The sequence below is a fragment of the Pelophylax lessonae genome (genome assembly GCF_965119305.1).
Source record: "Pelophylax lessonae genome assembly, chromosome: 2".
Lineage (NCBI taxonomy): Eukaryota > Metazoa > Chordata > Amphibia > Anura > Ranidae > Pelophylax > Pelophylax lessonae.
In genome coordinates this window covers 208,514,048-208,538,188 of record NC_138769.1, presented here as the reverse complement: position 1 = coordinate 208,538,188, position 24,141 = coordinate 208,514,048, and the positions used below count along the sequence as shown (strand labels likewise).

Here is a 24,141-nt window from a genome sequence, read left to right as displayed (position 1 = left end):
ATTCCCCCTGATCCAACACCTGACGACTCAGGTAATCCGCCTGCCAGTTCCCACTCCTGGGATATGCGGAAAGGACTGGAACAAAATTTGCTGCCCATTTAAGGATCTTGGCCACCACTCTTGGCGCCCCCTTGATGACTGACGTAAGCCACGGCCTTGCCATTGTCCGATTGGATCCAAACTGGACAACCCTGCAGATAATTTGTTCAGTGACTCAGGCAAAGCTTTATAGCTCTGTGTTCCAGAATATTGATTGGTAGTCCGAAATCCTCCACGGTCCAGGACCCCTGGACACACAGCTTCCCAAGCACTCCTCCCCAGCCGGACAGGCTGACATCCGTAGTTACCACAGTCCAATACAATGGGAGGAAGGACTTGCCCTGGTGTAGGGCCAACAAACAAAGCCACATTAGAGCACTCTGTGCTGTGACTCAACCAAATCATAGTGTCCAAGGATTTTGGACCTTTGTTCCACTTGGCAAGAATTTCCCTTTGTAAGGGTCTCCTGTGGAACTGAGCAAATGGAACCGTCAACACCATCAGGCCTAAGGCTCGCATGCAAGTCCGCAGAGAGGACAGGTCGGTAGATAACAGCAAATTAATCGCTTTCTGCATCTTTTCTGGGGAAAGAAATGCTCCTCTCCTACAGTGAAGCAAAGAAAATGCTGGCGCCCAGCGTAAAAAGGGATGTGTAGATATGCGTCCTTGATATCGACGGAGGCCAAAAAGTCTCCTTGGTGTAGGGATGCCACTACCTTGCAAATGGACTCCATTCAAAACTTCTGTACCCGCACAAAGCAGTTCAGAGCCTTGAGGTCTAGGATTGGACACACTTTGCCTTCTTTCTTGGGAACAGTAAACAGAACCCCTGAAAGCGCTCCCGAGGAGGGAACTGGTACAATCACCCCTTGTACCGCCTCTCGTAGATCCCTTAACGCAGGGGTGGGGAACCTTTTTTCTACCAAGGGCCATTTGGATTTTTGTAACATCATTCGGGGGCCGCACAAAATGTAAGCATAAATGTAATAGGCATTACTTTGCGGCAAAAAACGCTGTAAAAAATTGCGTGACTTTGAGGTCACAAAAGTGTGAAAGGGGCCTTCAGTAATCAAGGTATAGTGTGCCCTCTTTCAATGCAGACTGACCACAGCATGCCCCCTTTCAATGCGGAGTGCCCAGAGCGTGCCCCCTTTCAATGCGGAGTGCCCAGAGCGTGCCCCCTTTCAATGCGGAGTGCCCAGAGCGTGCCCCCTTTCAATGCGGAGTGCCCAGAGCATGCCCCCTTTCAATGCGGAGTGCCCCCTTTCAATGCGGAGTGCCCAGAGCGTGCCCCCTTTTAATGCGTAGTGCCCCCTTTCAATGCGGAGTGCCCAGAGCGTGCCCCCTTTCAATGCGGAGTGCCCCCTTTCAATGCGAGTGCCCAGAGCGTGCCCCCTTTCAATGCGGAGTGCCTCCTTTCAATGCGAGTGCCCAGAGCGTGCCCCCTTTCAATGCGAGTGCCCAGAGCGTGCCCCCTTTCAATGCGGAGTGCCCCCTTTCAATGCGAGTGCCCAGAGCGTGCCCCCTTTCAATGCGTAGTGCCCCCTTTCAATGCGAGTGCCCAGAGCGTGCCCCCTTTCAATGCGTAGTGCCCAGAGCGTGCACCCTTTCAATGCGGAGTGCCCCCTTTCAATGCGGAGTGCCCAGAGCGTGCCCCCTTTCAATGCGGAGTGCCCCCTTTCAATGCGAGTGCCCAGAGCGTACTCCCTTTCAATGCGGAGTGACCACAACGTGCCCCCTTTCAATGACCACAATGCAGAGTGAACAGCGTGCCAAGCCCCAGTGCACTTAACTTACCTGTTGTAGCGGCGGGCGGCTTCCTTCCTCTCTTCGTCTCTTCGAGTCCTCCCGCGTCCCGCCTCCCTCCTCCTCCTCGGCCAATGACATTGGCCGAGGAGGAGGCGGATCTGTGAGACAGTAGCGAATTTTCATTCGCTATTGTCACACAAATGGGCGGGCTCGAGGTGCACTGCTCTACTGCGCCTCGGGTCCACCCACAGTGTCAGAACGGAGCCATCGGCTCCTTCTGACACAGCAGCACGGGGGGGGGGGGGGGCGGATCGCAACGATTGTGCGGGCCGGACAGAAGAATCGCGCGGGCCGGAGGTTCCCCACCCCTGCCTTAACGGATCTGGAGATAGGCGTAGACTGGACGGGAAGAATCTGTCCAATGGTCCTGAATTCAATCTTGTAACCCGATTGGATCAGTTCGTGGACCCATTTGTCCTGAATCAAGGAAGCCCGTGGTTCCGGAAAGAAGCAAAGATGTCCCCCCCCACCCCAGTTACCGGTGAGGGAGTCCCTTGCAGATGGGGATTAGTCTGTAGATCTGGATTGGCCTGCTCTTGGCTTACCCGACCATGTCTTCTCGGAACCCCCAGAAGATCTAAATGGCTTAGATCCTTTCTCCTGCGTGCCGGAGGCACGAGAAGGCCACCTGTGGGCTGTCAAATAAGGCCCCTGTCTATTACATGGTGACCTGCCCTTGGAGGATTGAGGAAGAAGAGTACTCTTTCCACCTGTAAGACCCTGGATCAGTTCATCCAATGAGGATCCAAACAAACGGTGCCCCGTAAAGGGGAACTCTGATAGAGCCTTTTTTGAAGCCTGATCTGCAGACCAGCTTTTTAGCCACACCATGCATCTAATAGCTACCCCCACCATGGATACCTGGCTACAAGAGGGGCCGCATCTACCGACGCATCACAATAGTAGGGCTTGGACCATTTGGTCCGTTAGCTCTGCCAGGCACGGAGGGAGCTGTTCGGTTTCTAGGTCACTTTTTAGTAACTTTGCCCATTCCGTTATGGTCTGGGACACCAGTGATCACGAATACCATTATAAGTATTGAGCCCGCTATCACATGTAAGTGGCGGGACAGAGATGCAATCCATCTATCCACAGGGTCTGTAAAGACCGGGGACTCCTCCACCGGGACCACAGTAGAGGTATTCAGTTTGGAGACCGGATGGTCCACCTTCGGTGGAACGGTTCATTTTGCAGATATCGCGTCAGCGAATGGATATCGCCTCTTAAAACGCTTTGGCACTAACATCGGATTGAGCCGCCCTCATTGGTCAGACAATTTTGTCAAAAAGTTCTGGACAAGATAAAACCATGCCCAACTTCTGGGATTTGCGAGTGCCAAATGACACCTGCGTCCCTGACGCTGCAGAATCATCCACCATTTTTATAGTTTCCCGCACTGACACTAAGACTCAACCAGCGCACTTTCCTGCGCGGTTGCAGACAAGAATATGTTGTTCTCGGCATCCAAGTGCGATAACGCAGAGCCCTCAGGGCATCCATATTTACCTCAGATTCTGAGGATACACGAGAGGCAGGAGAGGGCATAGGGCGCTTTTTCTAGTGGTATTTTCAAAAACAAATCCACTTTTGACAGCAGGTTTTCCAAAGCCGCCATTAAGGCAGACCTTGGTTGCGACCCGGAGGACCCCGCAACCACAAGGATGGGATCTGAAGGTGAAATTTGTTCCTGGGACTCAATATGAACCCTGGAATAGCACAGTGTCACTTTAAGAAAACTGTGAAAAACTGACCCACATCGCTGCACCAGCGGTACTACAAGTCCCAGCCACTAGCACTGCAGATAGAGTGAGAGACCTACAGGGACCCCAACAGACATACCACCATTCGATATGGAGGAGAACAGGATCGGTCTGCTGAGCAGAGAAAAACGATCTTCACAGGAAGAGGCAGTACCTGGGTCTTTACTAGAGCAAAGTCCTAGCTGCTCCCTGCTGTCCAGCATTCGCGGACTCCAAGAAAATGGCAGCCCAATGCATTCCTTTGGGTAAACCACAAAAACATGGCCCCCCCATGCATTTAATTGGGAACTTCTGCAAAATGAGGCTGAACAATTCTACAGTAAAATGGGGGCCCCCTCGGCGCGCCATGCAGTCTCCAGGAACCCCTTAGAGGTCCAAACGATTAGTGGCATTGGGGAGTCCCCGGCAGGGAACCCCGCCAGGATTAACCCCCCCAGCCGGATCCCTATAGCCGCCCCGGCACGTCCACCCCCCGAGGACCCCAGTCGCTGTCTGAGGTCAGGACCTCAAAGATGGTGGGGAGGGAGGCCTTGGGGGAGCCTGGTACATACCGAGAGGCCAGGGGGAATGAAGGGTACCCGAGGGTCCGACCTTCCTAGGGAGGGGCCCATGTACGCCCTGAGACCACTAGAGCTATGGGGGGACACTACTCACCATACCAACAAATCGGGTGGGTGGCACTCTGGACAGACTACCTCTCTACTCAGGGTAGGGGGTGCTGACGGCCAAGGGGTATGCTGCGACTCATTCCGAAGGAGACCTTAAGGATCTAAACAGTCCAGCCGTTGATTATAGTTCTCTCAGGAACATAACTAGCTAAAAAATATATTTTTTTAACAAAGGATCCCTTTAAAATAAAAAAGACAAGCTAAGACCGAAGTCCCAGCCGGGAACTAGGTCCTACTACTAAACTAGGCAGAAACAAACTGAATCCTATAGCAGAGTGAGTGGGTGTATGCCTGCAGGGACTGCCCCATAGGTGTAGTAAAGATTTTTCCTGCCTAGTGTACTACTCCTGTAGGGAGCAGCATAACCCAATGGTCAAGAAGAATATGGAACTGCATCTGTCAATTAACACTAGACAAAAGCCTTTTACAATTTTAAGTTAACATCCCGTGACATGCCTCTCATCAGATATCCCAGTCCAAGATTTTTTTTAGCACAAATGGAGCTGCAAAGCAAGCATTGTCTGAGGAACTGTTGTTAACCAAAATATACTGTTCTGGGAAATGGGATGGGGGGAATGCACACAACATTCCTATTGCCGTCTCATACTCGGAGACAAGTGGAGCAAGAAGAGACATACCACCTCAGCCATTTCCTGTAATACAATGTCTAATGCAAGGTGTTCCTACTTTTCCCCAATGGAATTTCCATATTAATTGAAATTACAATCAGAAGTGTTAGAATGCCAAAATCTCCAGGTTAGGTGGTAACAGAGCCAATACGTCTAATAAGGAATCCTTAAGAGAAAAAAGAATCCAGTAGGTAATTATCCACAAACATTTGCCAAAGGAGGATGTCACTCCAAAAGGAGTTGTCTTTAGTTCTTCAGGTAAGAGTAAAAAGCATACATTGCCTCTAACAGAAAACTATGGTCTTTCGCCAAGCCCTCTAAAGTTTCCAATAATTTAAGACACCCTGCTGTATACAATAGGAAGCGATTTTAAGAAAATATGAACAATGTAAACTTCAATCCAACTTTTTGAAATTAAGAACAGATTTACCCCGAAGCATTGCTGTAATGCGCGCTACATGAGTTGCCATTCATTTTGAAAAGAACTCCATCACACAAAGGCAATGAACAAAACAAGAGTCACATCTGATTATCGGCATGTCAGAGTGCATTGGTATTCATTTCAATAGCCTGTTTTCACATAATGTATGTTAACCCGCATCATAACAAGTTAATGCATCGCAAAAACGTAAATGGGCTCTAGGACATATGGGGTTGTCAAGACAAAAATAGACCTCATTGTTAAAAATGTGCTATTTAGTAAATATATAATTCTACTTACCTATGTGTCTGCCAAGAATCCTCAATCAATAAAATTTGGAGCAGAAGGTCCAAATAGGGCCTAAGCTCATAAGTGTAAGAATATGCCACCTACATTGAAAATAAGAAAGACTGAATCACATTGTGAGTTATGACACTAATATGACAATTTTTAAAAGAAAATCGAACTATGAAAAATCTCAATTTTTAATTTGGATATTTTCTGATCAACACAATACTAAAAATATCCTTTTTTTTTTTTTAAATACCACTGTTGATCTGCTGTGTGTCAATTGTTGCATTTTGTGTGTTGGGTTCTGATGTTGCCCACTTGATTTCAGTAAAGAATACCCTGACATAGGCAATTACAGCAGCAAAAGAACTAAGGTGTGAAGGTGCCTGGTTCCTAGTAATAACACTTAAGGTGACCTGCTGCCCCCTAAAGAAATGGGTGGGACCACTTTTTGAAAAATATGAAAACGGGGAGGTGGGCGCTTGTGCAAGTGTGTTCTGAAAAAACAGTGACAAGGTTAAACACCCTCACATATTTTGTGCACACTGTCACTTTATATTGACTATTACTGTTTTTTCAAAACACACTTGCACCAGTGCCCACCTCCCCGTTTTTGCAGGAGGAGTATGCTCTGTCCCGAGCCTGACTCGGAGTGTCCATAAGACATCATTACTGGCTATGATTGACAGAAGCAGGAGCTAATGGCTCCTACTGCTATATCTCAGCCAATAAGGAGTGAAAGACCTGGGAGAGACTTGGCTCTCGCGCACATTGCTGGATCTAGATCAGGCTCAGGTATGTATTTGGGGGGCTGCGGGGGAAGATGCATTCAGAAGGTTTTACCTTACTGCATAAAATGCAGTAGGGCAAAAAAACGTTCATTTACAAGCACTTAACCTTTCAAAATGATTACACACAGTTTCAACAAAGATTTTCCCATTTTGTACATTTATGCACAAAACTGGACTCCAGGATCGGGCAAAGAAAGCATAAATTGTAGACATGGGAAATCCAGATGAAGTATTTACCTGCATCTAATTTAAAATCCACTGTAGTTTGAGACTACATTATCATCAGCTTATGTCAGCATGGTCAGGCACTCGCTTTGTTATAAGCAGTTTGGGTGGTTAAATAAATGCAATATTCAGTGTTCGCTCACCTGCCACAGCAGTTCACTGAGAACTGTAGAGGAGAACTGGGGATTCTCCCAGCAACAAAATCTAAGCAGTTTGATAGTCTCTTCTGAGTTGCTGCAGTCCTCGATAATTTTTTTCACATAACTGGTTTTCACAAACAACAACTCTGCCACATTTTGCTGCAGTGGCATAATAGGCTGAGAAAGGTTAGGGTCTCCATAGGGGTTAGACAGTGGTGGATTACCTGTAAATTGAGATAATATTTTTAACCACAATTGGATGGGGGGGGGGGGGGGGGGGAGTAGCGGAGAACACATGGTTTACATAGAATCTGAGTTTATTTTTAATCAACATTTTTACTACTTCTTATGGAAAGAATTAAAACAAATAATTTTCAAAGATTGCATGCAAGAAAAAAAAAAAAGGACAGGATTTTTTCTGTCACATGATTGGATAATGTCAATTTGGATAAAGCTTGAATTTACCAATAATAAATTTGTAAAAATTGTAAAATCCTTTAGATGTAGTGCCATGGCGACACAGGAAGTCTTTTACCTTTAGGTTTATACTATTACCTACAGGAGGCCTCTGCTAATACCAGCATGCCTATTTTTTTTTTTTTTTGCAAGCTGTACCAAGATCAAGTTCATTTAGACAGGAACCAATTACCCTACTAGCATGTCTTTGGAGTTTGGCAAAAAAAATTAATGCAAGCACAAAGAACACCAACTTCATGTAGATTGTGTCCAGGCCAGGCTTCGAGTTTTGCTTGGCAGAAGTGCCAGCAAATGTAGTGATCAGCATACAGTTGACCTAAGGTAACATGGGGCTCAGCCGATGCCCCCACCTGCACGGTACTCAAGTGTTAGACCCACTCCCTTATGTCCAGATAGAACCAGCTGTGGAGACCTGACTTCCAGCGCAGCAAGCAGGACTAGAACATAAGATTTTCTTTTAAGTCAGGTAACCAACTAGCGCTCTTCACAACAGGGTCTCCTGTTCCTCCATGATGGTAGAGATATGCCATTAGGAGTATTGATCGACCAATATCGTTTTTTTTTTGCCGATACCGATATTTTGGCGATCGTATATCAGTATTGGCTGATATTTTTGTACATTTAAAATTTTGCAAAATAAACAAATTTCGACACAAATCTGTTGCTGAACATGTAAAACTTTATTAACAATTTTAATAAGGGCTCGTTCTTCACACCTTAACAGCATGAGAACTGATAGGAAAACTTGAATTGCAGGGACATTTATTTTCACATCATTCTGATTGTGCATTAATGCATAATAAACTGCTGCAGTGGTGCACTCACTTACTGCAATCATTTTAAATCACTACTGCAGTGCAGTCAGTGCAAAACTGCTAGAAAAAAAAGCTAGGCAACAACAGCTACACAGTGGATTGGACTGGAGTCAGTGGACTACCTCTGCAGTATGGCACTCACTGCAACTACTGCAGTCAGTTCTAAACTGCTAGAAAAAAGCTAGGCAACAGCTACACAGTGGATTGGAGTCAGTGGACTACCTCTGCAGTAGGGCAGTGCAAAACTGCTAGAAAAAAAAGCTAGACAACAGCAAGACAGTGGGGATTGGAGTTGGACTGGAGTCAGTTGATTACTGCTGCAGTAGTGCACTCACTGCAATGATTTACTGCAGTCAGTGCAAAACTGCTAGAAAAAAAGCTAGGCAACAGCTAGACAGTGGATTGGAGTCAGTGGACTACCTCTGCAGTAGGGCACTCACTGCAACTACTGCATTGCAGTCAGTGCAAAACTGCTAGAAAAAAAGCTAGGCAATAGCTAGACAGTGGATTTGAGTGGACACTCTTTTCAATACTCCCAGTTAAGTAGAATATTGTACTGCAGAGAAAGCAGAACATTTCAGCATGTCCATGGTCATCTGCTAAAGGGCTTCTGTTTTGTTCATATAATGCTGCCAATTCATAAACATGCTCAGGAGGAGAGGAGGACAGAAACATATCTGTTATTGTTGCCTGGGATAGTGGAGGAGGTATTTCAAAATCACATTGGTATTCATGTTTTTTCTGTGCTGCATGATATAATTCAACATGATGAACTCTTAGATGGGCCCAAAGATTTGAGGTATTTTTGTTTTTTGCAGTTACTGATCCCATGCTTATGTTGTTTGTACATGTGTTGCACACTGCTGCTTTTCCTGGAGAAGGTTTAGACGAGAAATAGTCCCAGACCACACGTTTACTTTTTCTCTCCTCATCCATCTCCATTTCAATTTTAAAGACACAAAAAATATTTAAAAAATGGCTTGCTGAAGTTGCTGCCACCCTGTTGTGGTTTGGTGGCTGACGCCTGGCAGTGTGGGTTGCTTGCTAGCACCCTGTTGTGAGTTGGTGGCTGACGCCTGGCAGTGTGGGTGGCTTGCTGGCACCCTGTTGTGGGTTGTGGCTGACGCCTGGCAGTGTGGGTTGCTTGCTGGCACCCTGTTGTGGGTTGGTGGCTGACGCCTGGCAGTGTGGGTGGCTTGCTTGCTGGCACCCTGTTGTGGGTTGGTGGCTGACACCTGGCAGTGTGGGTTGCTTGCTGGCACCCAATTGTGGGTTGGTGGCTGACGCCTGGCAGTGTGGGTGGCTTGCTGAGTTGCTGGCATATTTGTGGGTCAGTGGCTGACGCCTGGCAGTTTGGGTGGCTGGCATCCTGTTGTGGGTCGGTGGCTGACGCTTGGCAATGTGGGTGGTTTGCTTCCTTGCCGACCCCCTGTTGTGGGTCGGTGGCTGACCCCTGGCAGTGTGGGTTGCTTGCCGGTACCCTGTTGTGGGTCGGTGGCTGACGCCTGGCAGTGTAGGAGGCTTGCCGGCACCCTGCTGTGGGTTGGTGGCGGACGCCTGGCAGTGTGGTTTGCTTGCCGGCACCCTGCTGTGGGTTGGTGGCTGATGCCTGGCAGTGTGGCTTGCTTGCCGGCACCCTGCTGTGGGTTGGTGGCTGACGGCTGGCAGTGTGGCTTGCTTGGTGTCACCCTGTTGTGGGTGGGTGGGTGGCTGGCTTGCCTTAACACTGTGGTGGGTGGCTGGCTTGCCTTAACACTGTGGTGGGTGGCTGGCTTGCCTTAACACTGTGGTGGGTGGCTGGCTTGCCTTAACACTGTGGTGGGTGGCTGGCTTGCCTTAACACTGTGGTGGGTGGCTGGCTTGCCTTAACACTGTGGTGGGTGGCTGGCGTGCCGGAACACTGTGGTGGGTGGCTGGCATGCCGGAACACTGTGGTGGGTGGCTGGCGTGCCGGAACACTGTGGTGGGTGGCTGGCTTGCAGGAACACTGTGGTGGGTGGCTGGCTTGCAGGAACACTGTGGTGGGTGGCTGGCTTGCAGGAACACTGTGGTGGGTGGCTGGCTTGCAGGAACACTGTGGTGGGTGGCTGGCTTGCAGGAACACTGTGGTGGGTGGCTGGCTTGCAGGAACACTGTGGTGGGTGGCTGGCTTGCAGGAACACTGTGGTGGGTGGCTGGCTTGCAGGAACACTGTGGTGGGTGGCTGGCTTGCAGGAACACTGTGGTGGGTGGCTGGCTTGCAGGAACACTGTGGTGGGTGGCTGGCTTGCAGGAACACTGTGGTGGGTGGCTGGCTTGCAGGAACACTGTGGTGGGTGGCTGGCTTGCAGGAACACTGTGGTGGGTGGCTGGCTTGCAGGAACACTGTGGTGGGTGGCTGGCTTGCAGGAACACTGTGGTGGGTGGCTGGCTTGCAGGAACACTGTGGTGGGTGGCTGGCTTGCAGGAACACTGTGGTGGGTGGCTGGCTTGCAGGAACACTGTGGTGGGTGGCTGGCTTGCAGGAACACTGTGGTGGGTGGCTGGCTTGCAGGAACACTGTGGTGGGTGGCTGGCATGCAGGAACACTGTGGTGGGTGGCTGGCTTGCAGGAACACTGTGGTGGGTGGCTGGCTTGCTGGAACACTGTGGTGGGTGGCTGGCTTGCTGGAACACTGTGGTGGGTGGCTGGCTTGCTGGAACACCCTGTTGTGTGGGTGGCTGGCTTGGTGTCACTCACCCTGGCCTGTTGTGGGTGACTGGCTTGCTGAAACACTGTGTAGTCACTGGTCATGGTGGCGGGTGGCTGGCTTGGTGTCATCTGGGTGGCTGGTTTGCTTGCTCGCTGGAACCCTGTTGTGGGGTGGGTGGCTGGATGCTGTCCTGGCACCCTGTTCTGTTGTGGGTCAGATGGCTGGCGGTTGGCACCCTGTGGTGGGTGGCTGAGGCCAGGGCCTGTGGGTGGATGGCTGGCACTGTGACCGGACCGGACTGCAGTTGGCTGCACATGATGCTGTCTGAGGCATGGGAAGCGGTCTTAAGGCAGAGAACGTATGCAGCGCGCGGTGAAATGACGTCACGTATGGGCCGTGCAGGCGTGGGAGGCAGTGTTAGAAGGCAGAACGTGTGTGCGCAACATACGCAATGACAATATCGGTAAATCCAAAGGCCGATTCCGATATATCAGGGATAGTGCATAATCGGCCCCCGATATATCGGTGTTGCCAATAATCGGTTGATCGCTAGTTAGGAGACCTACCCAGGGGATGAAAGGGTTTTTCATTTTCTGGGACTTAAAGTAGAACTATGGGCTAAACGTCTTTTCACATTGCATAGAGCAAGGGAGGGTTATAACCTGTATGATTTTTTTTTTTTTTGTTCACCATCTGTTCATCTGTGTAAAATTGTGGATATTTACCCTCACTTCCTGCCCTAGACCCAAAACAGGAAGTGAGAACAAATCCCTGCAAATTAAGGGAATTCCCTGGGGAACCCTTAGGTCACCAGAACTAGTGTCCCCATTGGAAGATTTCCCCTCTATTCCTCCAATTTTGGGTCGTCCCGAGAAAAAGTGTTTTTTACTTTCACGGATAATGATGAGCAGGACAAATAAAGAGAGTGGATCTCCCCAACGGGGGCAGACACAATAAAAACTGACAGGTGTTCTAATCTTTTTTTTTTTTACTCTATTCAAAACTAAAAGAAAAGTTGTGCCTTTAGTTATATTTTTAGGGCATAGAGCAAGATATGAAAATTCTCCAAAAGACAGGGTATTCCAGAAGGTAGAAAGACTTCTTTATCACCAGAGCTTTGAGACTGATTCTCCAGGAACTACCTGATCCTCAAGGCTCAAGGGAAAGAAATTCTGGTATGAAATTTGAACAGCTTGATGTACAAAAGCAGAGAAAAGAGTGGAGACAGCCTGGGAAGAGACTAAAGAAAAAGGGGTGCCTCAGAGAGAATGACCCACTGATACACACAACTCTCCTGCAACAGTTGACAGTAGTAACTCCTTAGGAGACAAGGAGCAAAAAAAACAAAACAAAACAAAAAATCAGGTTTAAAGTGCCTGAATATGATAAAGAGCTTATAGTAACTGACAATACAACACATGAAGCATCATGGAGACATCCTGACAATCCGATAGGTGCTGTCCAATAGGGCTCACAGCAACTGAAATCACAGGAAGTTTTCCAAGCAACCACAATCAAGATTCCATGAAAAGACACTAGAGTAAAACCTTGTATCTGCATCCCGGAGGAAGCTCAGGGTACAGGGGTGAGAATCAAGAGTTAGAGCCCTAAAGGGACATTGATTTTTCCTATCTGACAAGGAAAGTAAGGCTAACTACAATGGTAGAGAGCTTTGGGGAGAAAAAGGGCTGGTAGATCCATTGGAAACCACACGGAACATTTGGACACACAGGTATTAAAAGAGAAGGGTTGACGAGGACATGCAGGAGTGGTTTCCAATCCCCACAGAGGTATACCTCAAAGAGCAGGTCCAATGGAAGGTATTTGCAGCTGTAGAAGCTCCACAACACCCAAGACTATAGACAGTAGGCTAATCCTCCAGATTAAGAGCACTACCAACTACATCAATAAGAGTCAAAACATTTTAAAAATCCAGTAGTAACTGCAGAAAACTGCAACTGGTCAAAAATCTTGCTGGGAAGACACTGAGGCAACTCAGAATCAGAGTCAGAAAGGGTTACTGTGACTGTTGACCCAACTGTCCCTAGGGCCGAAGGCAGAATAGCAATAGATTCTGCGTTGTCTAAACCACCCAGAACCTGGCCCACAGTTTGGGGTGACCAATAGAAAACCCAGTAAAAAAAGGAATCGGCCTCACTGCAGACTCAGATGAGGAAGCGGAAATAATAATAATACATAATCACATGGTACCTGGGTTTCAGATTTTAGATGTCAGTATCTTTGTAATGCACAGGACCAATGCCCTCTGAATCATTAGGAGAGTATGAGCTTGGGTCAACCATTGGATCTAGATCATTCCCTCAATTACCCACAAAACTCAGACAATGGATAGCTGGTGAGGTTGGATAGCCAGAGGTGATAAAAGTCACTGTAGTCAGGCAGAAGGAAGTGGCTGGACCTCAAAGCTTCACATGCCTCTTTGCAAAGCAGGGAGCCAGCAGCAGGCAAATGTTTCCTCAACACTGAATGGCAGATAGTGTCCAGCAGTACTCCGCAGATGACAGTGCTCAGTCCTTCAGCGTTAACCCTTTCTGTGGTAGAAAGCAGGAATTTGAAAGATGTACAGTGATTCAAACATTGAGTTAGCTCCCAGTGTTCAGCCTAAACAGTCTAATAACAGTTATAAAACAAAAGGCAAGCACTAAGGCAATACCAACAACTTAGCAAAGATGAAGAAAATACATCCATCCTCCAAATAACTGAGGCATGCAAGTAGTAGAAGGGTTTATCCTTGCCTACAGTTTGTTTGCCAGTGTGCAATCCCGTTGTGGGCAGCAGTTTAACAAAGTTGATAAGACTTCCTGTGAGCCTCAATGGACGCAAAGAAAATAGGTTACATGTCCTGCATTCTCAGAACTCTGAACACCCAGTTATTGCAAAATTACCAAATGCAGAAAAAAAAAAAACCATGATGGAACAATGCAAGTGTAGTTTTCCTTATGTTGCTCTAATGCTTTTTCAGAGCATGTACCAAACAAATGTACACAAATCCACAAAATGTTCTCTTTACGATTTATTTTTTAGTGAACAGAAGAGCTGAAATAAATTACATAAAAACTATATATTTTATATCAGGATTACACTAAAACACTTTGTGTGTTAAAGCTGAACCAGGATACTAGTTAATTTTCACCCCAACGTCTGCGCCAAATGTACATTACAAAAGGTGCTATTTTAACCACTTGCTGACCAGCAGCTGCACTTTACTGCAGGAGGTCGGCTCTATTATGTGAAATGATGTACCTGTACATAGTTTTGTGTAGCAGCAAGTGGAGGCGCATGTGCCGATTGGCCAGAAGGGGAGCCAATCAGGTTATCTGGTACATGCGATGTTTGCCGGCCACTCGTGATCGCTCCCCATAGAGACAGAACAAGCGATCTGCCTATGTAAACAAGCCAGACCCCGGTTCTGTCAGAGATAAACACAGGGATCTTGTGTTCCTGCTATACAGGAACACAGATCTCTATGTTCAACTAGTAAGTACATCCCTCACACCGTTAGAAATCATCCCCTAGGGACACACATATCCCTTTATTTGCCCCTGGTGTGAACTCCTTCCCTGCCAGTATTACAGTAACAGTGCATATTTTTAGCTCTAATTATTGTAGTAATGTCACAGGTCCCCTCAAAAGTGTCCGTTAGATGTCTGATCTGTCCCCTGCAATGTTGCAGTCCTGCTAAAAATCGCTGATCGCCGCCATTACTAGAAAAAATAAAATAAAATAAATAAAAATGACACAAATCTACTCCCTAGTTGGTAGATGCAATAACATTTGCGCAAACCAATCAATATACACTTATTGGGATATCTGGCAGAATACATATTGGCCTAAATTGATAAAAATTTTTACCACATAAAGTAAAAAATATTGTTTGTTTTTCAGAATTGTCGCTCTTTTTTGTTTGTTTGTTTAGAGTGCAAAAAATAAAAAAGCACAGAGGTGCTCAAGTACCACCAAAAGAAAGCTCTATTTGTGGGAAAAAAAGGAAACCAATTTTATTTGGGTACAGCACCGCATGACCTTGCAATTGTCAGTTAAAATAAGGCAATACTGTATCTCAAAAAATGGCCTGGTCAATAACGGGGTAAAACCTTCTGGACCAGAAGTGGTTTATTTAAATCTGGTCAGGTTTAGGAGAAGAAAACCGTTCAGACCTCTGTGATGTCACAGCTTCAACTCAGAAAGTGTAGCTTCGGCTGTGCACCCGAAGGAAGTGTAAAGCAAGCAGTTATGTTAAATCTATTCAATGTGCACATGCACTTGGATAAACTGCCACTCTCATGGTCGAACAAAGCTAACAGGTATGAATGTGGGAGTGACTGGTGGGTGGGTATGTGGCATATGACAGGCATGGGTAAGCAGGACACAGGCCAGCAGTCTCTTGACCTGCTAGCCAAATATGTACTTGTGGGTTAAAAGACCACAATTCTCCTGGTGTGTCAATCAAAGGGCGCAAACCACACCACAGCAAGCGGCAATGCCCACTGAAAAGCAAACTACTGCAAATTGCTTAAAGGTAAGAAATTAACATTTGCATAAATTAGATCAAATGTCTGCCTGGAGTTTAGCTTATAATTTATATATATGTCATGAGGACTTACCATTAATAGAAGACTGCATACGCGATGATACATCGCAACAACGAATTAGCTGTGACACTACAGTGTACAATTTGCCCAATTCAGCATACTGGTATTTGATTGGAGGACCAGGCCCTTCATCCATTGCTACTAGCATAAATGTTGCAGGCACATTGAGTTTCAAAAGTTGGGTCTTTTCTTGCATGCCTGAAAATGAAAGCACAACATGCAGATTTTGCTAGTGATGTTACTTACACATCTAATCACAATGAGATTTAAAGCGGTTATAAGTGAGCTCCCAAAAAACAAAAACAAACAAAAAAGAAAAAAGAAAAAAAAAAAACAATTAGCTCAACATAGTCTGCAAAATGTACACAAAGCGCAACCATTTGTGCATTTCAGTGCCAAGTACAATCCTCTTAGGAGGAAAGTATTAATTTAAAATGATTATTGTAATGTATTTAATACTGCTAAAGCAGTATTAAATCCAAAAACAAAAATTTAATGAACTGCTGTTTACCGATTAGATGTGGTGGCTGCATTGGTTCTTTTTGAGGCTTTTTCATTTATTTTCACCTGGTAATAAAGCCAGTACGTCTGTTCATTTTTTAAAGCAGAACTTTATCCAAAACCGTTTGATAAAGCGGAACTTTACCCATTCCAACTTTATAAAACATAATGGGGGAGATTTACTAATACTAGTACACTCAGAATCTTGTGCAGCTATGCATGGTAGCCAACCAGCTTCTACATCAGCTTTTTCAATTACGGTAAGCTTCGGCAGTTAAACCTGGAAGCGGATTGGTTTTCTATGCAGAGCTGCACCATATTTTTCACTCTCCAGTTTTAGTAAATAACCTCCAATGTTCTTTATCAAGGAACATACATTCCGCATGAATAATTATGCTACCAAAATTAGTGTACGCTGTTAATTTGCCTCCAGCATTTTTCCAGGTTTTTCTTGCTGGAGGCTGCCATATTACTGAAGCCCAAAGCTCTTGCTGCAGTGAATCTTTAGACTGTCAGTAGACCAGTGCTGAAAAACAAACAGCATTACTTGATTTTAACCACTTAAGGACCAGGTCGATTTCTGAAACTTGTTTACAAGTTAAAATCAGTATTTTTTGCTACAAAATTACTTAGAAACCCAAATATTATATATTTTTAGCAGAGACCCTAGAGAATAAAATGGAGATCTTTGCAATACTTTATGTCACACTGTATTTGCGCAGCGGTCTTCCAAACACAATTTTTTTTGGGTAAAATACTGGATTTTTTTGTAAGAACTTACCCTAAAATCCTTTTCTCTGAAGTTCGACAGACGCAGCTCCATCTAGTCAGACTACAGGGTTATGCTCCACCTATCAGGAATAGGCACTAGGCAGGAAAAAAAGCTTAACCACACCTTTGGGGGCTGTCCCTGCAGGCATAACTCCACACATCCTGCTATCATCAAGCAGTTCAGTTGCAAGCAGTGTTTAGAATAGAAAAAACCCCATTCACTCAGAAGTAGAGGGGCGGGTGCTGCATCTGTCGAACTTCAGAGAAAAGGATTTTACGGTAAGTTCTTACAAAAATCCAGTTTTCTCCATCATTCATCGACAGATGCAGCGCCATCTAGTCAGAGACTACAGGGATGTCCCAAAGTAGTATATTCATGAGGGGTGGGAAGACAACGCAAACGGAAACGTAACTCCCCAAAGGCTAAACTTAGCCAACCAGGGAACATGGAGCTCACCCTGAAAACACAATGCACTCTCAAAAACAAAAGAAAAAAAAAACGTTCTCTTTAAACAGCAGCATACAAAACCTTGCAACCAAAAGAAGCATCCGAAGATGGCAACATATCTACTTTGCAAAATTTTGTAAACGTTTGCACAGACGACCAAGTTGCCGCCTAGCAAGCTTGCAGCACCGACACCTGATGGCGAAAAGCCCAAGAGGCACTCAGCGCTCTCTTAGAATGCGCCTTCACTGGGAAAGGAGGAACCTGACACTTCAGTGAACAACACTGAACTACTGTCTGCCTGATCCATCTGGATATGGTCGTCGCAGATGCAGCCAATCCCTTACAAGATCCTTCAGTAAGGATAAAAAAAGCGCCTGATATTCTAAAAGACTCAGTGGTCTCCAGATAGACCCTGATCACCCGAATCACATCCAAAGAGTGCACGCAAATTCCTTAGAATGTTTGGGCTTAGGGCAGAGTGAAGGCAAGATTAGGTCGAAGTACCACTTTATCCCTGTGTATCACCAGATAAGGTCAGCAGCAGGACAACGCCGCCAATTCAGATACTCTGCGAGTGGAAGAGATAGCCACCAAGAAGGCAACCTTCTGGGACAACGAAAGCAGAGAAATCTCCCGAATGTTCTCAAAAGGAGGCTTTTTGAGGAACAGATAATACCAGATTGAGGTCCCGCTGAGGTAGCGGGGACCTTCCCGGAGGAGCCATATGGCACACTCCCTGTATAAAAGGTATAGTAAAGAGAAGCGCAGTACCACTTAAAAATATATGAATATTAAATGTGCAACATTAGTAAGTGCAAATAAAGTGAGAAAGTGCCAAACAAGGATATAAACAATCACAATTCATATGAATATAAATCGTGCATAAAAATATTGTTCCTTAAAATCGCACAAGATAAATGAATATATAAAGCACCAATTAGAATTTTCAAGCTTATGCAAACATCCCAAAACCTCAAATATATAAAATTAAATGTATGAAAGTCCAGTGCAAAAAAAGTCTGTGCAAAAATGTCAAGATGTGGACTACAAAAGCCAGAAAATGCTGGTGCTTGAGTGTAAAACTTCAGAAATCAAAAATCCTCCACCACATACAATTGGCCGCTCACCTCACATTCTGACCCCTGTGTTATCAGTGGGTCAGAACAAGCTGTTCCCAGAAAGGGATATAATCTTGGATGATAATCAGCCAATATCTTAAGAAATGCGATCCTCCACACTCACTATCCTTCGCGATTTCTCCAATGGGAGACAAAAAATAGGGACAAATCTAGTGCTCTCTGTATGTATAGCTTTATTAGGGCAAAAATACAATAGATATCCAACTCACATTTTCAGGCACAATAAGCTGTGCGGGCTTGATAACACGATCCTCTCAATACTGAGATGCAGAGCGAGGAGAAATCCGATAGCAGGCTCTAAACCCTATACGCTTTAAGTCATGTGATTGACTTCGTCAGTAGGGGTCCGTAGAAGTCAATGATGTGACTAATAAGCTGGTCGGCTGACCAGGCTTCTAAAAAGGCATTGACTGATCTGCCCTTCTTAGGAGAGAGGCTGTTTGGATCCTCTCTGGACGAGTTGATCAAAGGTATCACGGGGGGTAAGAGCATCATCTTCCGCAATCCTGTTAGGGCAAGACGCCGCGTCCTAGGTGAGGCCTTCCTTTAATGCTCATAAACATATTTTTTGTGCCTCTGGGTCACAAGAAAAAGGTAAATCATTCAGGTCTTCTGGGGGTTCCAAGAAGCCGTGGTTGGGGAAAGCAAAGACCGGCCAATCTGGACCTGCAGACAAGTCCTTGTCTGCATGAAGGGGCACCCTCACCTGATTCTGGAGTGGGGGAACATCTTTGTTTCTTTCTGGAGCCCCAGACCTCCTTGATTCAGGACAATTGGCTTTACAAACTGATCCGATCTGGGTGCAAGATCGAATTCCGGTCTTGCCCATCGGACAGGTTCTTCCCGTCCAATCTTCAACTATCCCCAGTCCAGTTAAGGGACTTGGCGAGGGGCAGTACACAATTTACTGTCGCAAGGAGTGATTGTACCGGCTCCTTTTCAGGAATGTTTTCAAGGGGTTTATTCAAACCTCTTCACTGTGCAAAGGAAGGAAGGAAAGTTGTGTCCCATCCTGGATCTCAAGGACCGGAACAGTTTCGTGTGGGTACAGAAGCATCGGATGGCGTCACTACACCAGGGAGATTTCATAGCCTCCATAGATATTAAGGACGCATATCTACACATCCCTATTTACGCTGGACACCAGCAGTTGTTTTACCGTTGCAGAGGAGCATTATTAATTTGTGGCTATCCCCTTTGGTCTTGCCTCGGCTCCCAGAGTGTTTACCAAGGTAGCACCAGTATTGGCATTGCTGTGCCAGTGGGGGATTGCAGTACTGGGGTACCTAGATGATACCCTATGGAGAGCGGACTCTCCTTCAGTTTTGTTGGGTTATCCGATGGTCATCTGTCAGAACTCTGCAGGTTTACGGTTGGAACATCAATTTCAAGAAATCCGCGCTGACACCTGTCTTGAGACTGGATTATCTGGGCTTGACTCTGGATTCAGCCTTGGCCAAGGTGTTTCCTCCCCGGACAAGCTGCAAAAGTTGAGGTAGGCGATTCGGTTTTTTATTGGCGAACAATCTGTTCACTCTTCGAGTATCAACCTTCAAGGCAGTTCTGTTTGCTCAGTTCCATACCAGAAAGGGAGATTCTTGTCAAATGGAACAAGGATCCAAAGTCCTTGGACTCTTTGATTCGGTTAAGCCACAACAGTAAGTCTGCTCTGTTGAGGTGGATTCAGTCTCCAGCACTATGCCAGGGCAAGTCCTTCCTCCCATTTTTTTTGGATGTGGTGACCGGCTAATTTATGCCTTTCCACCCTTGTAACTCCTGCAGAGGCTTCTGCGCATAATAGAGGTGGAAGGGATTCCCGTCATTCTGGTGACTCCGGACTGGCCTCGCCAGTCTTAATACGCAGACCTAGTAAGGTTGGTCGCCGATGCTCCTTGGAGACTTCCTCTCAAGGAAAATCTGCTGTTGTAAGGTCCAATCTTCCATCCTGCTTTACAGTCGCTGGCTTTAACCGCATGGCTGTTGAAAGCCAGGTGTTGAGAGAAAGAGGTCTTTCTGACTCTCTGATTCCTATGCTATAGAAGGCTAGGAAGTTGACCTCTAGGAAGATATATCATCGTACGTGGAAATCGTGTATATTTCATGGTGTGAATCACTGAAGGTGCACCCTCGCTTGTTTTCGATAGCTAGGGTCTTGGCCTTTCTGCAGAAAGGAGTTAAACAGCAGTTGGCTTTGGGCACTATCAGAGGCCAAGTGTCCGCTTTGGCTAGATTTTTCCAACTAGATATGAGAGTAAAAACAGCGCAATACAATGAATATTTAAAATAAAACTATTGTGCTGTGAAAACACAATTCATTTGAAATCAAAAGAATAAAAATGTGCTAGTGCCAATTTAAGTTCAAAAATTGAATATTGAGTGTTAGATGAAATCAGGCAGCTGCTAGCACTATAAATGCTTCCACTGAACATCCAAGATCAATAGTGCCTAAAAGCAATCCCTAATGCCGACACCCTGGCCACCAACGGGACACAATCCAGGGAGGTAGCACACATGAACACCAGAGCTTGAGCCAACTGGTCCAGTAGCTCTCACACCACAGGGGGGAGCCGTTCAGCTTTCAAATTACTTTTAATTAACTTCACCCATTTCGAAGCAGTCTGCGCTACCAAAACATTCACAATGGTAGTCTTTAATGTGACCTGCTACCACGTGTAAATGGCGGGACAAGGATTTCACTGGTCTATCCACGGGGTTCGCAAAAGTTGGAGACTGGTACTGCTGGGGGTACTGCCAGATGATACTGCTGTGGGTACTGCTGACTCAGGCTGGTACTGCTGTGGGTACTGCTGGCTCAGGCTGGTACACTGCTGGCTGGTACTGCTGGCTCAGGCTGGTAGTGCTGGCTGGTACTGCTGGCTCAGGCTAGTACTGCTGTGGGTACTGCTGGCTCAGGCTGGTACTGATGGCTCAGGCTGGTACTGCTGTGGGTACTGCTGGCTCAGGCTGGCTGGTACTGTGGAAAGAGACTCCGGAGTGGTGCCACGCTAGAGGAAGATAGAGACAATGCTTCCTCTATCTCAGCCAGTCTCCTCACAGGCGGAGTGCATTTGATATCACTCCGCCTTTGACTCACTCAGACTGTCAGGATGGAGCCGAAACTATACAGGAAACATCGGCTCCGTTCTGACAGCTCAGCTGAGTCAGGCACAGACTCAGTGGCACGGGGGCCGGACCAAATGATTTCACGCGCCGCATACGGCCCCCGAGCTCTAGGTTCCCCACCCCTGTTATAAAGTATGAGGAGCAGTTGACAAATGATTGTACTCTGTTAGTTACATATTTGCAAATGCTGCAATGTCCACAAGGGTACATACCACGTGGAAGGGGGGCAAGTGGCAGAGTGGAATTTTTAGCTTTAGGTTGAGTATATTAACTATGAACTAAAAAATCTCCAATTGTTGGAGCTCGCTTAGCAATTCGATTAGGACGGAGTCCCAGTCTGTCTTAACTTATTATCCAAAAGTAAAATATGCCAATGTTTTCCTGGTAGTACTCTTAACTGGTCCCAATGGGTAACATAGGTAGTGACCACCCCATGCGTTCCTGTTTAGACTCCCGTAAGTTAGCAGCATCCTCTAGTTCTATTCCCAGGATTGGTTCTCTCTTTCTATTCAGAGCTTTGGACATCCCCTTCCTAATAATTGAGTTTAGGTATCCCGAGCTCTTAAGCATTGTCAAAGTTCTCCGCTTTCTCTGTACTAATCCTTAATGTTTGTACAATTCCTAGGAATCCTAAGGAATTGTCCTGTTGGGATACCTCTGATCTGTGACCAAGGGTGATAGGCTGGTGGCGTGGAGAAGGGTATTGTCTGCCGCAGATATTTCTTATATAGGTTTGGTTACACATTATGCTCATGTAGAGATATACAGTTCTCATAAGTTTACATACCCTGGCAGAATTTATGATTTCTTCGCCATTTATCCGAGAATATGAATAACACAAAAACTTTTCTTTCACTCATGGTTAGTGTTTGGTTGAAGCCATTTATTATCAGCTGTGTTTACTTTTTTTTTTTAAATCATGACAGCAGAAACTACCCAAATGACTCTGATCAAAAGTTTACATACCCTGGTGACTTCGGCCTGATAACATGCACACATTTGACATAAGGGGGTTGGAATGGCTATTAAAAGGTAACCATCCTCAACTGTGATCTGTTTGCTTGTAATTAGTGTGTGTGTGTGTGTATAAAATGATCTGTGCATTTCTGGACACCTGACAGACCCTTGCATCTTTCATCCAGTGCTGCACTGACGTTTCTGGATTCTGAGTCATGGGGAAAGCAAAAGTATTGTCAAAGGATCTGCGGTAAAAGGTAGTTCAACTGTATAAAACAGGAAAGGGATATAAAAAGATATCCAAGGAATTGGGAATGCCAATCAGCAGTGTTCAAACTCTAATCAAGAAATGGAAAATGAGGGGTTCTGTTGAAACCAAACCACGGTCAGGTAAGACCAACTGAAAACTCAGCCACAACTGGCAGGAAAATTGTTCAGGATGCAAAGAAAAACCCACAAATAACCATGTGAAATACAGGACTCTTTCTCCAGAGGAAGGAGCACTCTGGCTGAGGCCGAGTCCAGAGTCAGGCCCAGATAGTCCAGCTTCGTGGACGGAACCAGAGCAGACTTCTGAAAGTTCAGAATCCAGCCGAACTCCCGCAGAGTTGGTATTGTGATCTCCAGGTTGTCCACCAGAGCAGCAGGAGACTCTGGTTGCAGAAGGAGATCGTCCAAGTAGCCCAGTACCGCGATCCCCCGATGGCATAGCAAGCCTAGCACGGGGGCTAACACTTTTGTGAAGACCCGAGGAGCAGAGGCAAGACCAAGGGGTAACGCGACAAACTGATAATGCTCCTGTCCCACAGCAAAGGGGAGAAAATGCTGATGACTGACATATCAGAATGTGAAGTTAGGCATCCTTGATATCGATAGAGGCGAGGAAATCCCTTTGAACTTCTGTACATACACAAAGCAGTTTAGCGCCTTAAGGTGCAGGATTGGATGCACTTTGCCTTCCTTCCTGGGAACTGTGAACAGGTTTGAGTAAAAACCAGTGACCGACCGATATCGTTTTTTTCGTGCCGATACCGATATTTTCGGACATTTAAAAAAAAAAATGGATTTTTGTAAAATCTTACCGTAAAATCCTTTTCTCTTAGCTCATCGACAGACGTAGTCCTCGGTGATACACCACCTTCGGGTTATGTTACCTCCGCAGGAGCAGGACTAGACAGGAAATTAAAAAGCTCTGGCCACACCCTAGGGGCAGTCCCAGAGGGTATATCCTCTCTCTCTCTGCCTCAGCAAATCAGTTATGTGAAAAAGCAGTGCTTAGAGAATTTAACCCAACCCAACTCCAAAACAGAGGGGCGGGGACTACGTCTGTCGATGAGCTAAGAGAAAAGGATTTTACGGTAAGATTTTACAAAAATCCATTTTTCTCTAGCGCTCATCGACAGACGTAGTCCTCGGTGATACACCACCTTCGGGACGTCCCAGAGCAGTATCACAACTGAGGGGTGGGAAAATGGAAATCAAATCCCAATCTAGAAGGCCCAACCGGTGCCAACTAGAAGTTTACAATGCTCATCCTTAATGATGAGACTCAACAAAAAAATTTTCAAACAGAAAAAAACCCTCGAGGTAGACCACCGGTCTCCTCAAATTGCGGCCTGCAAAACCTTGCGGCCAAATGAGGCATCCGCCGATGCCGTCACATCAATTTTATAGAATTTTGTAAAGGTATGTACCGACGACCAGGTGGCCGCCTTACATACCTGGACCACTGACGCCTGATGGCGAAAGGCCCAGGAAGTACTGAGCGCTCGAGTGGAGTGCGCCCTAACAGGGAACGGAGGACTCTGACTCTTAATAGAATAAGCCTGTACCACCGTTTGTCTAATCCATT

The 24,141-nt window shown here is 46.1% G+C and overlaps 1 protein-coding gene across 4 annotated transcripts in view; it reads right to left on the bottom strand.

The window, feature by feature from the left end:
- The window catches only part of USP9X (ubiquitin specific peptidase 9 X-linked), a 593,271-nt gene that overhangs the window by 24,773 nt on the left and 544,357 nt on the right, over window positions 1-24,141 (bottom strand). For all 4 annotated transcript variants that reach the window (XM_082246987.1, XM_082246989.1, XM_082246990.1 and 1 more), the window contains exons 39-41: window positions 15,363-15,548; window positions 6,777-6,997; window positions 5,627-5,715 (exon numbers count right to left, since the gene is read on the bottom strand). In XM_082246987.1, coding sequence (XP_082103113.1) covers window positions 5,627-5,715; window positions 6,777-6,997; window positions 15,363-15,548 — 496 coding nt within the window. The remainder of the gene's footprint in view (window positions 1-5,626; window positions 5,716-6,776; window positions 6,998-15,362; window positions 15,549-24,141) is intronic.